The sequence below is a fragment of the Borostomias antarcticus genome (genome assembly GCF_949987555.1).
Source record: "Borostomias antarcticus genome assembly, chromosome: 11".
Lineage (NCBI taxonomy): Eukaryota > Metazoa > Chordata > Actinopteri > Stomiiformes > Stomiidae > Borostomias > Borostomias antarcticus.
This window is the reverse complement of record NC_140244.1, coordinates 18,073,973-18,092,206: the sequence shown is the minus strand read 5'-3', so window position 1 is coordinate 18,092,206 and position 18,234 is coordinate 18,073,973. Positions and strand designations below refer to the sequence as shown.

At 46.9% G+C, this 18,234-nt stretch overlaps 1 protein-coding gene across 6 annotated transcripts; it reads right to left on the bottom strand.

Annotated features, from left to right (window-relative positions):
- Positions 1-896: 896 nt before the first annotated feature.
- ptk6b (PTK6 protein tyrosine kinase 6b) lies at positions 897-18,234 on the bottom strand. Of its 6 annotated transcripts, none has more exons than XR_014630672.1 (9): positions 17,697-18,234; positions 13,939-14,060; positions 13,442-13,602; positions 9,652-9,817; positions 5,979-6,137; positions 4,446-4,627; positions 3,817-3,970; positions 1,255-2,945; positions 897-1,176 (listed from the first exon to the last, which is right to left on the bottom strand). XR_014630672.1 is itself a non-coding variant. In XM_084446031.1 (8 exons), exons 1-8 carry the CDS (start codon positions 18,086-18,088, stop codon positions 2,749-2,751), a joined length of 1,533 nt encoding a protein of 510 aa, XP_084302157.1. In that variant the 5' UTR covers positions 18,089-18,234; the 3' UTR covers positions 897-2,748. The 6 variants fall into 6 exon arrangements, 1 of the variants encoding a protein (XP_084302157.1); XR_014630673.1 differs by having other exon boundaries at positions 1,507-2,945; XR_014630674.1 differs by having other exon boundaries at positions 897-1,096; positions 1,523-2,945.

Sequence of the window (18,234 nt, the reverse complement as noted above, 5' to 3'; positions counted from 1 at the left end):
GTAAGAATGCGACATTAAGATTTGCAAGAACAAGTGAGAGTAGGAAAAGTAAAATTAATTGAGACATGCCCTGTTGCTATGCAATGACTTGCAAAATTCCTTCTAACCCCCCCCCCACCATCCACCCTGCAACTGGACCCCGATCTCCCCTCACCAGACAGACAGACAGCCATCCAGGAAGCCTGCCAGAAAGCCTGCTAGCCTGAGGTGGAGGGTATGTGGGGTTTGAGACACACACACGCACACACACACACACGTCATCTTGGTCTCAAATTGAAGCTTATGAACTAGGGACGTTTTCTATATACAAGTGAGGCATAGATATACACCATGAAGTGCTGTAAAATAATAATTTTGATGAGACTTGTCAGGCGGGCAGTACTAGTTTGTGGTCTTTTTGAGTATGTTGTGGGTGATATCTTAAAACAGAGTTGCAATAAGCCTCAGAATCTTATTTTCCTGTTTTCCCGTGTGTGTCAGGATACCCTCGGACAAATGTCATACTTGTATGACTATTTATGCCGTTGTAGTACCTTAATATTTGCATTAACATAAATTCGCCATGACCATGTCCCAAAACTTTTTTTTTTGTCCCCCTGAGACCAAACGGGGCTGAGTTGGGGGTGCTCGTTATCAGCTTGTGATGGCCCAAGGTATAGGCTAACATCCTGAGGGCTAGGGCTGGTCCTGGCTCCCGGCCTACACACACACACACACACCCACGCACCAACCAACACACAAACACACACAGAATGCCAGCTCTCCAGGCTTACAGGATAGGACCGGACAGACCGGATCAGGGCTGTTTCATCGAAATGCTGCATCATCAGAGAGAGAGAGCGAGAGAGAGAGGGGGGGGGGGGGAAGAATATAAAGATAGATAGATAGATAGTTTCTTATCAGTACTAATCAGTTCCTCCTGTGTGTGTGAGAGAGGACTAGGACTAGGGCAGAGTAGGACTGGACAGTATAGGACTAGGGCAGAGTAGGACTGGACAGGGTAGGACTAGCATAGGACTGGACAGGGTACGACTAGGACAGGGAAGGACTAGGGAAGGGTGGGACTAGGGCAGGGTAGGACTAGGACAGGGTAGGACTAGGACAGGTTGGGACTAGGACAGGGTGGGACTAGGACAGGGTGGGACTAGGGCAGGGTAGGACTAGGGAAGGGTAGGACTGGACAGGGTAGGACTAGGACCGGACTGGACAGGGTAGGACAGGACTGGACAGGGTAGGACTAGGGCAGGGTGGGACTAGGGAAGGGTGGGACTAGGACAGGGCAGGACTAGGGAAGGGTAGGACTAGGACAGGGTAGGACTAGGACAGGGTAGGACTGGACAGGGCAGGACTAGGGAAGGGTAGGACTAGGAAAGGGTAGGACTGGACAGGTTAGGACTAGGGCAGGGTAGGACTGGACAGGGTAGGGTAGGACTAGGACAGGGTAGGACTAGGACAGGGTAGGACTGGGGCAGGGTAGGACAGGGTAGGACTAGGACAGGGTAGGACTAGGACAGGGTAGGACTAGGACAGGGTAGGACTAGGGCAGGGTAGGACTAGGACAGGGTAGGACTAGGGCAGGGTAGGACTAGGGCAGGACTGGAGAGGGTAGAACTAGGGCAGGGTGGGACTAGGGCAGGGTAGGACTAGGGCAGGGTAGGACTAGGGCAGGGAAGAACTAGGGCAGGGTGGGACTAGGGCAGGGTGGGACTAGGGCAGGGTGGGACTAGTGTGTGTGCCTGTGCGCGCGGATCAGTGACCTAGTTTACCAGAGGGGATGGGGGAAAGTAGCACCTGCCAAATATCACACCACTGACCTCAGAGCTACTGTAGATGGAATTCACCCCACCCCCCACCCACACAGTAATCGCTCACGCGGTAAGACGCAACGTAATTTAAGTGAAATGATACACAGAAATATCACAAATGACGGGAAATACAGGAAGATATTCTGTGGCGATGACCTTGTGGCTGAGGCGTGACGTCAAACTGATGAAGGGTGATGATGATGTCATAGTACCAGGCCAAACCTGATAACCAATAAACATCTTCACAGGAGGTTCTGAGCAGCCAGCGGTGTTTCCTGTCGAAACAGGAAGCAGCTACAGTAGCCATAAGAGGCTGTTTACCTAGAGGAAACGGTCACCCCAGGACAGGACAGAAAATCAGCCAGCTGTGGTCTAAAGGTAAAGGCGTGTCCTCTTCTCTCCATTCAGTCTTTGTTTATGATGACGAGACAGGAAGCCAGACGTATTGGCACCAACTGCCAGATGAAGTTCAATAGCAATTATTAGCACAGATCCAAGGTCAGCGCAGGAAGTCAATTGTGGCCTTTCAGTGACTAACCAGACAAAAATGATTCCAGTCCAATGTCCAGTCTTACTTGTTTGATTTACCTCAGAATTTGCACCTTTGGGACATTTTTTGGCTGTTGTGCTAGGTAAACCCAAGTGCACCCAAAGCACATGACCATATTTCATTTTGTTTATGATCTAGGGACTAGGCCCTACACAACACACACTAGCTACTCTTCCCTCAACAGAATAGCACAAGGTTGAATTTTGACTTGGAATCAGTTTTTCATGTTTTCCTCTAACGAAAACGTGAGATTTCAGACAGGCTAAACTGATCGCAGATCCATGCAACTGCTAGCCACCATCAATCATACTCCCTCCAATGTTCCGTCTCCTGAGAGTCTGCCGTGTCTCTGCTGCCCTCTGGTGGCCAGTCTCGGTCACTGCAACAGCAGGGTCACTCCAGCTCATACCGGTTGATGTTCTCCAATCGCTTCTCCAATCGGGGCTTCAGGTCCTGGAAATCTAGCCTATCGGCCGGCGCCTCTTTCCAGCACAACAGCATGATGTCATAGATGAAGTCAGGGCAGTTGGGCGGAGCCGGCATCCTGTATCCCTTGGTTACTTGGTTGAAGACCTCGATGTTGCTGAAAGCTGAGAGAGATGGACTTTATTTAGACAGGATGAAAGCTGAGAGGGGGACAGACAAGTGGGAGGACGACAGTGGGAGATATAACTGGGACCAGGATTCAAACCCCAGAGTGTCCTGGTCTTTATGTGGGGTCGGGGACACGGGCTGTGGAGCAGCCATATCGTTCACGTCTCCTACTAAAATCAGATTAATAATCATATCACTCACCCAGGTCAGATTAAGATTAACACATGGTGGTCCCAATTCTCCCCGCAAACTCAATATTTCTTGCCTTCGCCGAGTTTGGTGCACAATGAAGATGTTTGAAAACTCTTGTCTTCATTGCGCACCAAACTCGGCGGAGGCGAGAAACTGGAGTTTGCAACGGACAAAATGTAGCCCTTAGCGCTAAGCCCCGGCACGAACATAGGGCCCGATGTGTGGGATTGGGTGCTGATAAATGATGGAGGTTTGGTATTGAAGATTCAAAAGCCGAGGAAAGGAAGGAGTACGCCGGAACAGAATTGTAGATCAGACTCAATCAGGTTTATTGAGTACAACAGCATACGAGATCCCGGGTCAATCACAGACAGTACAGTGTACTCGGTGTGATCAGACAACCTAGCATTGAGTTTGTGCTAGCTTTATAGTCACGGTGGATTCTATACATAGTTCAGTCTTACGCCCTTATACAATGTGAACATTAGTGCCTTGTTGGCTTTTACTGTTTGCATTTTCTCTCTATTCTTAGATTCTAACCATATGTGTCCAAGAGATGGGAATAGCTTAAGAACAGGCAAAATAGACAGGACTGTAGTCAGCAGAAAAGAGTCAGCAGAAAACCTCTTATCAGGTGCAGAGGCCATAGAGCTGCCTACTAGACCCAAGTCTGACCTGGGTAGGGCACTCCTCCGTAGGTGAAGATCTCGTAGAGCAGGACCCCGAAGGACCAGACGTCCGACTTGTTGGAGAACCTTCCGTGGCTGATGGCCTCCGGGGCGCTCCACTTGTAGGGGATCTTCTTGTCCTCAGAGACGTAGTACGGCTCCTGGGTCGCCGGGAGAACCGGATGGGGACAGACGGGTGAGAAGGACGGACAGAAGGTGAGAGGGGAAAACACACACACACACACATAGAAAGATCATTATATACACACACTTGCACTTGTGCACATGGAAACACACACACACACACACACACACACACACACACATAGAAAGGTCATCTAGAATAGATCATATATACACACACTCGCACTTGTGCACATGGAAACACACACACACACACACACACACACAGATAGAAAGGTCATCTAGAATAGATCATATATACACACACACACTAGCACTTGTGCACATGGAAACACACACACACACACACACACAGATAGAAAGGTCATCTAGAATAGATCGTATATAGATCATATATACACACACACACACACACACTCGCACTTGTGCACACACACACACACACACACACACACAGACACACACACACACACGCGCGCGCGCCAGGCCTACCTTGATGACCCGGGCCAGTCCGAAGTCGGCCACCTTGCAGATGCAGTTCTCTCCCACCAGGACGTTGCGGGCGGCCAGGTCTCTATGGATGCTGTGCTGCTCCTCCAGGTAGCACATCCCATCAGCCACCTGGGCAGCCATGTCCACCAGGGACACCAGGTCCAGCAACGCAGCCTCACGACCTGCAGGACACACACGCGCGCACACGCAAAGACACACGCACGCATACAGACACACGCACGCACACACAGACACACACACAAGCGCATGCGCACACACACACGCACGCATACAGACACACACACGCATGCACATAAATGAATGCATGCAGACAAACAGTGCACTCTTTCCTTTTCTCTTCCTTCTCTTCACCCTCTCTCTCCTTCACTCTCTCTGTCTATCTCTCCATCTCCTTCACTCTCTCTCCGTCTCTCCATCTCTCTTATCTCCTTCACTGTCTCTCTCTCCTTCACTCTCCCTGTCTATCTCCTTCACTCTCTCTCTCCATCTCCTTCACTCTGTCCATCTCTCTCTCCTTCACTGTCTCTCCGTCTCCCTATCTCTATCTCCTTCACTCTCTCTGTCTCTCTCCTTCACTCACTCTCTCCTTCACTCACTCTGCTCTATCTCCATCTCCATCTATCTCCTTCACTCAGACAGAGTGAATGAGAGAGAGACTGAGTGAATGAGAGAGAGACTATCTCCTTCACTCTCTGTCTATCTCTATCTAATTCACTCTCTGTCCATCTCTCTATCTATCTCCTTCACTGTCTCTCTCTTTCTCCATCTCCTTCACTCACTGTCTCTCTCTCATTCACTCTCTCCATCTCTGTCTATCTCCATCCCCTTCACCCTCTCTCTCCTTCACTTTCTCTGTCTCTCCATCACTCTCTCCTTCACTGTCTATCTCTATCTCATTCACTGTCTCTCTCCATCTCCTTCACTGTCTCTGTCTATCTATCTCCTTCACTCTCTCTGTCTCTCTCCTTCACTCTCTCTGTCTATCTCTCTCTCCATCTCCTTCACTCTCTCTGTCTATCTCCTTCACTCCCTCTCTCTCCTTCACTCTCTCTGTCTCTCTTATCTCCTTCACTCTGTCTCTCCTTCACTCTCTCTGTCTCCCCATCTCCTTCACTCTGTCTGTATCTCTCTCCTTCACAGTCTCTCCTTCACTCTCTCTTTCTATCTCTCTACCTCCTTCACTGTCTGTCTCTTCACTCTCTCCGTCTCTTGATCTCTCCATCTCTCTCTCATTCACACCCTCTTGTGCAAAAGCTGCAATTTCCCGGGGATCAAGAAAGAGCCGCCGCCGCCGCCTCTACTACCACTACCACTACTACCACTACCACTACTACCACTAATCTGATGGAAACTCCTCCTCTTCCATACATGCATCTGTCCAGTGCTCTTACTTGAGAGGGGAAGTTACAGGCTTAGTTGTAGGTAATTAGCAGGTAAATCAGAGTTTACAACAATGAAGAGGAGGGCACATAAGGGGAACACGGTGTCTGTAGCAGAAAGTGATCTACTGACCTCGCAGGAAGTTGAGCAGGTTGCCCTTCTCCATGAGCTCGGTGATGATGTAGAAAGGGGGTGTGGCCGTGCAGATGGCGAACAGCGAGATGAGGTGGCGATGGCGAAGCCTCTTTAGGATCTGGACTTCCCCCTGGAACTCCGTATGCTTCAGCTCATCTGAGGGCGGACAGAGGAGAGTGAGTCTGTCATGTGTTTGAGTGTGTGAGAGTGTGTGTGTGTGTGTGTGTATGGGGCTATCAATCAATCAAACGATCAATCACTTTTTATTTATATAGCCCATTTCAGACATGAATGCAAAACTATACGATTCACAACAAAATAAAATGAAATAAATAAGACGGACACATTTAAATAGAGAAAATACATAAATAATAATACGTAAGCAGAATAAAAAGCAAAAGTTAGTGTAGAAGAGACTAGAGACTAAATTAATGTGTTTCATCTTTTTAACATCTCCACAGTTTCTCCCCAGCTCAAGCTCTCTGGCAGGTTATTCCAGAGGCTGGGGGCAGAAAAGCCAAAACCTGCCCCTGCCCCATGTCTTAGTCCTGGGCCTTGGTGTGGTCAGAAGGCCGGTACCAGAGAACCGCAGGAGTCCACAGGGCTCATACCTCAAAAACATGTCATACTGTATATACATACTGAAAATGAATTTTGAAACTCACAGGTAGCCAGTGCAAAGACTTAAAAGCGGGGGTTGTGTGTGCTCTCTGTCTGGCCTTGGTCAGTGCTGATGCATTCTGGGTGTTTTGCTGCTGTCCAATTGCTTTTTTGGGGTAGGCCAGCAGGAGAGCACTGCAGTAACCACATCTGCTTGTGATAAAAGCACAGATAAGCTACTTGGTGTCCGCTAGAGAAATAAATAAATAGCACGGTGGCTATGGTCCTCAGGTGGCTATGGTCCTCAGAAGCAGTTTTGGCCATAATACGTGTTTGAAAATTAAGATCAGAAACTAAAATTGCACCTAGAGTTTTCACCTAGTTTTAATGAGTGACTGAATTAAAATGTGCAGCCAGATTCTTCCACGATTCCATGGAAGCTCTCTCTTCTAAACTCTACTCAAGGTGACAACAGGCCATATTTCCGGAATATATGTGTGAGGATCAATGCCTGTAGTAGTCATGCAAGGACAGGAAGGACAACATACTTGTTGTTAATGTGGGAAACAGAAAGCAGTGATGGCTTCTCTCCGACTTCCTCTTGGCTATTTATAGAGCATTCCAGATGTCAAACGGGTTCTACTATGACAACAATAGTGCTTTGGTTTAGACAATCAGCTGAGGTACTGTAAATGTTTATTTATCGTTGGCTAAGTGTTGTACACATCTTAGACAAAAATTATGCCAGACACTTTTTAAAGTCGTATCGGGTGTCACAGACGTGTCTTTTCACTTCCTGATTTCAGCTTGCACACAGCATCATAGATTGTTGCGTAGTGTGATTGGTTGTCACGAGACATTTAAAAAGCACAAATTGGCCTTAAGTGAGCACAGTAGCGGTCACAGTACATATCAATACCACAGGTTTGAAATGTGATCACTGTGTGTGTGGTGATACTTGGTGTTGAGGAAACATTATGTGTGTGTGCAGCCACACTGACATGACAGATGTAGCGCGTTGATCTCCCTCTGAGATCACTGGGACTAGCCGAGGAGAACTCCACTTTCAATATTGGCCTCTCTTCTACTAAGAGGATTAATTGTCGAGGATTAATTGAAAATCCATTTCCTATCCATCATGATCTTGACCATTCTCATTGCTTCATATTGTGCTATGAGTGTGTGACGAAAGGTGCTAACCTGAGGAAAGGTGCTAACCAATGACGTGCATGTCAAGAGACCATGTTCTCTCCAAAAGATCTTCTTTGGAGATGGGTAATGGTGTCATGAAGATCAGCAGGGTGTGACTGCTCATCCTCACAGGGCCTCAGAGTCTGAGCAGAAGGCTGTACGCATGTTTCAGCAGGCCTAGTGATAACCTTCTGATAGCCACGGCTGAGTTCAAATACTCTCCTTGATACTGAACGTATACTTATTTCTGCTACATTATTGGCTATTGATTTAGAGGCTTAAAACATCTCCTTGTGATACACAGGGGAGAGGAAGGAGAGGTCTACTGCAATGGTGTTCAAAGATTTCAAGCTCAGGGCCCCCCTATTACATCCACAGCACTCCTAAATTACATTTTTAGTTTTCACTCTCAGCATCTTATATTTATGCCATTTTTTACTGACGTTTAGCATAACAGTATGATAGGCTCTGGCCAACTATAACCTTTTTTATTATAATCATTAGGCTACTATTAATAATATTATTATTATAACCGAAAGTAGTAGTGCTTATCAATTTTTTGTCGTCTACCAAGGAAAACGTAAGAGAATATACGTTTCGGCTAGAACTGATTGAAAACAATGACATTTAAAAGGTGCTCTGTTTGATTTACTGCACTTTGTATAAAAAAAAAAAAAAAAAAAAATCCAATATATGCAATACATAGGTCCAGAGGAGTCATAACTATCTGTACAGAAAATATAGCCAATGATGTAGTGCCTGTGGAGCAAATGCTGAATTTCTTTTTATTATGAGCGAGGCCAGCGCTGAGCCTCACCCCCTGAACTGCATATCCATATATGAAGTGAAAATGCCCACTTGTTTATATCTGATATGCTGCACCACTGCCCCATCTAGGGGCCGAAAAAAGAAAAGAAATTGAACTGAGCACCTTTAAACTGATATAAAATACATTTTTATACAACCGTTAGTTCTGGTTCTTGATTCTGATTGGATGGAAGCCGTGTTAAAATACTTTAACACACACCTTTAACTGTAACACACACCTGGGACCGCATATCATTCCATTTTCAGTATTATTGCGCCTCCCATTTGATCCAATGCATTGTAGTTGTTGTTGCTTGGCAACCCTTTTGTTAGGGGAACTATTTTGCTCGGCGGAATTGAGGGAATGATGCTTCGTTTCGAATAAATGTTAATATTTTACATTGCTCTGTGTTTATTTTACACCAATAGCTGTAGTAACCGTTGTATAAAACTCTGCTTCGCGTCGTGCCTAGCAACGCCCCCTAGCTGTTATAAAATCACTATAACACACGGCCTCTTGTGGTTTATTGATTAAATAAGTGACACTGGTAAATTCCAAATATTAGGCTATCAAAGGATTCCAACCCTGGACTGGCGTTACGGCAGCCATAGTTTCCATGGCGCCCACTTTGAGAAACTGTATTCAACAAAACTCACAAACAGAGAACAAGACAGCTAGGCCTGTTGGAGGGAACTAGTAATGGTCTTCTATTCCAGAGGCTAGCATGGCTGAGGGTGAAGGCTGGTTCCCATGAACGCAGAGGCTGTTTAGGGTTGGGGGTAGGGTTAGGGTTGGGGGTAGGGTTAGGTTTAGTGTTGGGTGTAGGGTTAGATTTAGGCAACTGCATTTGACCCGATAATGATCTTTATCAGGAGCAGGGTTGGATCCCTGCCAGGTCCAGAACATCAACAGACAGCTCTGCCCAAACTTCACCCGGACCTCAGGGTGAACCTGCTTGGTCTAGTGGTCAGAGGTTCGTGTTCCCTTGTGGGACGGCTGGCAGGTTCGATCCCCCACCGGTTTCATAGAGAACGTCTGTGTGTGTGTGTGTGTGTGTGTGTGTGAGCGTACCGTTCTTTAGGACCTTGATGGCCACGTTGATGCGGTCCTTCCAGCGTCCCTGGTAGACGTCGGCGAAGTTCCCGCTGCCCAGCGGCTCCCCCAGGGTGAACTGATCCTTGGGCAGCTCCCACTCGTCCACCGTGCTGTGGCTCAGGTCCTGGGGCTGGGGCTCCCTCTGCACTCACAGGTCACGGGGGAGGGGAGCGCACAGTCGATCAGATCCACAGATACAGATCCACACACACTCACACTTGTGCACATGGAAACACACACACACACACACACACACACATAGTAGCGACCTGAGAAGGTCCCTGTCTAAAGATGAAACACGCACACACACACATACATACACACAAACACATGTGTGTGTGTATGTGTGTGCGTATGTGTGTGTATGTGGGAAACAGTGAAAGAGAGAGAGAGTGACCAGAGAGGAAGTTAAAGGAAAGAGTACAGGATAAATGTAGACCCACTGACAGATGCAAAGAGAGAGAGAGAGAGAGAGAGAGAGAGAGAGAGAGAGAGGGAGGGGAATAGATTGCACCATGTGTCTCCAGCTGTGTGTGTGCTTGTGTTTGTGGGGTGTGTGTATGTGTGTGTGCCAAGGTTATTATAGTTAACGAAAACTAACTAAAAAACGAAAACTAGGTGTGAAAAAACATTTTAGTTAACTGAAATAAAAATAAAAACTAGACTTCACAAAAAAACGATAACTAACTAAAACTGCATTGTGTGTTTACAAAACTAACTAAAATAAACTAAAATTATAGAGAAAATGTCCTTAGTTTTAGTCTTTTTAATTTCATACATAAGCCTAGTATTTTGGGTGGATATGAAATCTATCCTCCATTTTATTTAGCTGTGTCCCTGCGCAGGAGTAACCTGACGTGGTCCAGATGGTTTGTTTCACACGGAGTGAAACAACGTGAGCTCACAAGATCAGGATAGTCTCACAAGGCTAGCACAGAAGAAAAAAACTAAAACTAATACTGAAACTAATAAAAACTAAACTAAAACTAAGCATTTTCAAAAAATAAAAACTAAACTAAACTAGCAAACCTGCTTTAAAACTAATCAAAACTAAACTGAAATTGAAAACAAAAAGTTAAAACAATATAAAAATAAAAACTAATGAAAAAAGCAAAACTATTATAATCTTGGTGTGTGCTTGTGTGTGCTTGTGTTTGTGGGGTGTGTGAACTGTATGTGTGTGTGCTTGTGTTTGTGAGGGGTGTGCATGTGTGTGTCTGTATTTAACTTCTGCATTTAACTTCTGGAAGGATTTGAAACTACTTGACTCGTATGTAATAGACTACTTGAAATTACTTGACTCATTGAGAATAGACTATATATTCTTCTTACTGTAATAGCTGTATTGATCTAGTTACAGTGAGTTGGATCTACTACACTTTTTTCTCGCCTGTAGGGGTGAGAAGTGTGAGGATCATTTCTGGTTGTGTCACAGCCGCAGTTGGAGGTCGTTCTCACCCGAGCTAGGAAAATTGCCCTATTTACTGAGTGATCGTCTCTCTACTCTTTCCTCTTCTCTGGACAATCTCTGATTGATCACCTCCAGGCCAGCACCGCCAACTCCACCTGCCCCTTGGCTGCCGGACTCAGTGTGTACTGATAGACGGAACCTGAGAGTGGCTGAGCCCAAATGGAGAAAAAGCAAACACACAGAGGACCTTCTTAACTTCCTGTCTCTTCTTTTCACTTCCTCCCCCCTCCTATTCCTCTCTAAAATTCAAACCTCTGTTTCCAATCTTAAAAAACTCTATGAAACTTTCCTTCACTCTTCCATCCTCAGCCCTCTTCCTACCTTCTCCCTGATGATTTTGCCAATTTCTTTGACAAGGTTAACAATATCAGATCCTTTCCCCCAGCTCCAGGTCAACGCTCCACACACCAACCACTGCCCCCCCCTCTCTACCTTCCCCATCTGTTCATCCTACCCTCCCCTCTCCTCGTCCCGTCTTCTGCCCCTCTCGTCTCCCCTAATGACCTTCGACCTTCGTACATCTAGCCGCTCCACCGCATGCACCCATGATCCTGTCCCCTCCTCTCTCCTTCAGTCTATTGCGCCTGAACTCCTTCCCTTCCTAACCCAGAAAACCCACCTCATCAACATCTCTCCTCTCTCTCTTCCCTTCCTAACCCAGTAAACCCACCTCATCAACATCTCTCCTCTCTCTCTTCCCTTCCTAACCCAGTAAACCCACCTCATCAACACCTCTCCTCTCCCTCTTCCCTTCCTAACCCAGTAAACCCACCTCATCAACACATCTCTCTCTCTCTTCCCTTCCTAACCCAGTAAACCCACCTCATCAACACATCTCTTCTCTCTCTCTTCTCTCTGCTTTCAAGACCACCAGAGTCACCCCCTCTCCTGAAGAAACCATCACTTCACCCTTCTGACATCAAAAACTATAGACCGGTTTCCCTTCCATCTATCCTTTCTGAATAAAACTCTTGAACCGCAAACTCTCTCTTCTCTGTCCTCTTCTCTGTCCTCCTAGACCTGTCAGCAGCGTTTGACATGGCGCACCACCAGATGGTAAATGGACATTGGACATTCACCCATTCACACGCCAATGCCATGCATGATGCTACAGCCTGCTCATCGGGAGCAATTTGGGGTTCAGTGTCTTGCCCAAGGGCACTTCGACAAGTGGACAGGAGGAGCCGGGATTCGAACCGCCGACCCTACGATCGTTGGACGACCAGCTCTAGCTCCTGAGCGACAGCCGCCCCAGATCCTCCTCTCCACCCTCAAGGAAAAAGGCATCTCAGGCTCTGCACTCTGCCTTATGCATCCTACCTGACAGCTCGCTCGTACCAGGTGACATGGAGAGGGTCTGTGTCAGAACCATGCAGGCTGACTACGGGGGTTCCACAGGGATCAGTGCTTAGTCCTCTTCTTTTTTCCATCTAAACGACATCTCTAAGTTCCGTCATTCACTTGCATGATTTCTCCTACCACTGTTAAGCTGATGACTCCCAGCTGGTCCTGTCATTTCCCCCCTCTGACACACAAGTGGAGGCACGCATTGTGTGCGTGTACGGAGTGGATGGTGACACATCACCTCAAGCTCAACCTGGACAAGACTGAGCTGCTGTTCCTCCCGGGGAAGGACTACCCACACCGGGACCTGGCCATCGTCATTGACGATACAGTGGTGACGCCGACTTGGACTGTGAGGAATCTGGGTGACCCTGGATGACCAACTGTCGTTCTCTGCAAATATCAGCAGGATTCGCCCTTTCCTCACTGATAACACAACGCAGGTGTTCATCCAGGCTCTCGTCATCTCCCACCTGGACTACTGTAACTCACTTTTTGCACACAATTTCCCTTCTCTGTTCTCTACACTGACTCCCCATTATCAAGCCCTACACCCCCGCCCCCCACCCGACCACTTTGCTCCGCTGCCTCGAGGCGATTGATTACCCCGTCACTCGGTCCTGGCCTCGTAATGGTGGAACAAACTGCCAACTCGGGGAAGGCGCTGCCCATCTTTCGCCGCAGGCTGAAAACTCACCTCTTCAAGAATGACAGTACTACCCTCACCCTTCCTCACCTATTATATTTGTATTTGGCTGTTCTTGTTCTTTTACTTTAGCACTAGGTTCTTAGTCATTTGTTTATAAAGGAGATGCACGTATGAGTTATGGTGAGTAGTAGTACACTTGACTACCTACGTTAAATGCAGTCATTGTAAATTGCTTTGGATTACAGCGTCTGCAACAGTAAATGGCTGTAATGTGTGTGTGTGTGTGTGTGTGTCCTCCTCACCCTGACGCAGGCCTGGCCCAGGCAGTCCACAGCACCCAGGCTGTGAGAATAATAGAACTTCACCAGGTCTGTCAGAGTGGGGAAGAACTGGTTCTGTTCCAGGTAGAACAGGCCATCAGTCTGGACCACCTTAAAATGCTTTGCTCGCTCTTTAGACTTCACTGGAAACACACAAACACACACACGTTTTGTCACGACGGCATAAAGTAAGCCTGGCAAGCCCACAGTCTGTTTCTCACACATATAACTTATCCACTTATCCAACATATCCAAGTCTTTCTCAGCTCGCTTTCTCCCTCCATCTCTCCCTCCCTCCATCGCTCTCTCCATCCAGATCCCTCACCTGAAAGGACGTATCCCACCCCATCCTTCTCATTGAGGTGCACGAGGCTCCCCTCTTTCTCTCTCTCCTTCCCTCCTTCCTTATCTCTCGCTCTCTTTCCCTCCCTACCCTCCTTCTCTCTCTCCCTCCCTCCCTCCAGCTCCGCCCCCCTCACCTGACAGGACGTATCCCACGCTGTCCTTCTCGCTGACCCTGACCAGGAAGGCTCCCTCCGCGTTCTCTGGAGACAGCAGGTGGCTCAGCGCCTCGAACCTGTTCATCTGCCCAAAGTACCAGCTGACAGCAGGACACACACAGGTTAGAATAGCTTATAACAAAAAGGTTATAACACAGATGTTATGACCAAGGTTCTACTAGAGATCACAGGTGATAGAGGCATGAGGAAAGCATGGCCGGTTTCAGACAGCTCCATCTCAGGATGTATAAACGTCACAGTTTAGATATCTACACCACAGGAACCAGATATCTACACCACAGGAACCAGATATCTACACCACAGGAACCAGATATCTACACCACCAGAACCTGGGAACCAGATATCTACACCACAGGAACCCTGGGAACCAAAGGAACATTCACAGGAACCCTGGGAACCAGACATCTACACCACAGGAACCAGATATCTACACCACAGGAACCCTGGGAACCAGGTGAACATTCTGACACGTCCAGCTGCTTCAACAAGTGACGTGTGTCTGTGTGTGTGTTGGATGAGACTCCGACCAATCAGGAGTAAGGCTGTCAAAAGTGACATGAAATTGAGTTCAAATATATTCGAAATAATTTAGTAGAGTTCGAACGATATTCGAATTTATGTTTTTAAAAAAAAAAAAAGAGATTTTTCATGAATATAATAGCCTAATAAAATAACCCTTGACTGTAATATTGTACTGTGAACATTGTTACCCCTCGCTGAGGTGTTAACTTTCATCTTTCGATAAGGTGCTGGGTCTGGATTATTGGATTATTGCCCGTAAATAAATTGTAGCCTATAAATGTTTAGCCTCCTTATTGAATAACCTACAAGTGTATTAATATTACAAAATTCGAACTCTCAAATTTAGGTTCGAACTTCTTTTTAAAAAATATATTCAAATTTTTTTCTAACTTCGAATTTTTTTTGACAGCCCTAATCAGGAGTCACCAATACCGTTTTTACACCAGCACTAGAGGGCAGTAGAGATGCTCATAAACCTGCTTACCGCTTACTTCACCACCTGGGTGTGAATTTAAAACTATTTTAAATTTGTATTTAACCAGTATCACATTATAATGGTGGTTGACAAGAAACTGTCGGGACTTTTTGGTTTTGGAAATTAACTGCGTCCAGCAAGAGCAAAAATGCCTCTATGACAACAGGCGCAGATTTGAGTGTCACTTCCACTCTTACAGAATAGGAATATCCACACTTCCTATTTCCTTACTATTAGAAAGTGATGGAGCTTGATGAAAAACAAGAAGTAGCCCGCTCATTATAATAACAGCTGCAGATACCGCAACACAGACTGATCGAGTAAGCCCAGTCTGGAAGGCTAGTGTTGGGCAAGTTACTTAACGTTAGTAACTACAGTAGGACCCCACTTATCCGAACCCAACGGGACCGAAGGTCGTTCGTATTGTAGTAAACCAGCCCAATAAGGGCTCTGTCGGAGAATAAGGAGACAGCACAACTCAGCTATGAAAAATACAGCCTTTATTATTAGATAGGGCACCTACATAAAAATGCCTGGTCAGCAGTCATGAACATTGTGAGTCGTACGCAGCACAATTGGGCCTGTATAGGTAGCCGCTAACACTGCAATCGGTGTACACACAAATCTTCAAATAAGGCCTGTACAAAGGCTGGCACAGCACCGCGAACAAGGCGCACCCAAACAAACACTGCACTTGGTGAACTCTGCAACCCATAAACACTGCACTCAGTACGTGGCATAAGGCAGTAGCCTACACAGGCTCCCATTGGGGCAGGCTATATCGCCCACAGTAGCACTTCAAACCCATCTGGCTCAGGATATAAAACTGGTCTAATTCATAAGCATAGGCCTATGCCTATGGTAACAGAGATTACGGACAAGGACTACAGACATTACAATAACCAGAAAATACATGGAGGGTTAAAACTTAGCTCTCCCCGCTGACGAGACCATCCCCAGGGTCAAGGCTTTCGGCACCGACCAATCCCCTGGGAGGAACAATAGCGCGTTGGTTGGCGGTGCAGGGAAGCGCACGGCGGCAGGCCGAATAGGCCTACTTAACTGGAGAGCCGGCGGCGGACACACTCCTAGGATCCCCAGCCGTCTCTGCCTAAAGGAGACAACTGGCCTCCCCCCTAGGCCTAATAAGAAGTCAAACTCCCCTGTCTTTCTGGCTTCGTCGTCGGCAGCTCTAGCCACTGCGAACGCGCACCCACCCAGCCCGAGCGTGTCGCTCGCAGAGATCAGGCCACCGTAGATGGACAGTGGTCGCACTGACACAATGTACTCCTGGCTCTCTATTTACCAGAGTCCCAAACAAAGGCGTCCACGGCTGTGAACAATCGAGTCTAATTGTGCCACGCCCGCTCCGGTTGCAACATCTCACCCCAGGTTCAACACAGTATCTCTGAAATGTGCGGATGACTGAAACTTATGTTAAAATGCACCAAATTCAATAAGTGGTATACTTGTTTCATATAGACTCATAATAGACCTGTGACGAACCTGGGGTGGGGGATTGCGCAATCCCACAGTAGCACAATCAGACGTTGTTCGGACTCTGATAAAAGGCAGAGCCAGGAGATCTTCCGTTCGTTGTTGGAGAGGTCCGTACCTCGTCTGCGAGCGCGCACACTCACGGTTCACTCACTCATTAACTAATCACTGGTTCCTCAGTAACTTCTATAGTTGTCCCCGGTCCTGACTACCATAGTAGTCCCCAGTCTGTTCTCTAGTAGCCCATCATGATCTACTATACAGTGATGGATTGAGAGTTAATCAGTAACTACTCATTAACTAACCATGGGTTCCTCAGTAACTACTATAATAGTCCCCAGTCTATTCTCTAGTAACCCATCATAGTAGTCCCCATCAGTAACTACTCATTAACTAATCAGAGTTAATCAGTAACTACTCATTAACTAATCATTGGTTCCTCATTAACTAAACTCAGGGTTAATCAGTAGGCTAACTAATCATTAACTAATTATTGGTTGAACAGTAGCTACTCAGTAACTACAATTTTTTGTGTACCTTATTGTAAAGTGTTACCAAGAAAACTACACGTTTTAAGCTTAATGTTAATTTATAGGACTAGAAGATGATTGAACAGTCAGCTCTCAGCCCGCTGCATGTTTTAGGCTACGTGGGCGAATACAGAACATAGCCTAGACATATAGGCCTATACATAACATAATATATAGGCATATACATTGCATTTGCACCTTTTCCCGAATAATAACGAGGAACGAGAGTAGGCAAAATATGTTTCAATTGCATTTGTGCTCTCTCGAATAACTGATTCGGGTACACACCTTATGGGCACCTACACATAGATTACACTTTCCCAGTATTTTGTCCTTGATCTCGAGGAGGGAAAATAGTGTCCGTATTTCCATAACATAGAGCTCACGTTGTCAGAACCACTGACAGATCTGTCAGCCGTGTAGGCTAGGGATTGTTGATGATGCATGATGTTAGATAATAAACAGGAAATATAGGCTATTTGTCCATTGCGCAAAAGTAACGAGTAACGAGGCCATTTAAATTTCAGTAACTGTAACTGCCCTACTTTAATTTGAAAAGTAGGCTACTAGTTACTGACAAAAATAGTGGGGTTACAGTAAGGCGTTACTTTGTAGCGCTACTCCCAACACTGCTATTAACACAGACCTTGACAATACACAGTGGAGAGGGGCGGACGAAGACAGATACTCACGGTTGCGCGTCAACAGAATCTCCTCGCGCCAGGTAGTTATGTGGCACGATGCCCGTTGCTATAACGCGCCCGTTCGCGTCTATCTTCCGCGCGGTCAACCACTCTCCGGACCGACTGATGACGTTGAAGACATCCCCCACCTTGAAGGACAGCTCTTGGTCTGCGCGGGCATCAAACGACCAAAGAGCCGTGTAAATGGCATTCTCCGCGCTGTGGGGCGGCAGTAGCGCCCGGCGGTGCACCGTGTACCGCGGACCGGCGGGTCCGTCACCCAAGTCCACAGGCTTACCGGAATCGTTCTCGTCCCTGGTGTCTTTTTCAGCTCCACGGTTTTTGGTGTCCCCAAAGAGCCGAATACATACCGTCTCCAGACATGAGCATCCACACGCCATGATGCAGGTCTGGCGGAGCTATGAGACTGTGACAGCTTGGACGCACTTGTCCAACAGGTTATCTCCTGGGACGCATGGAATTGGAGGGTGCGACGCGTAAACACCGCTCGTGCTTCGACCCGAACAGTGCATAAATGCCAACAAGC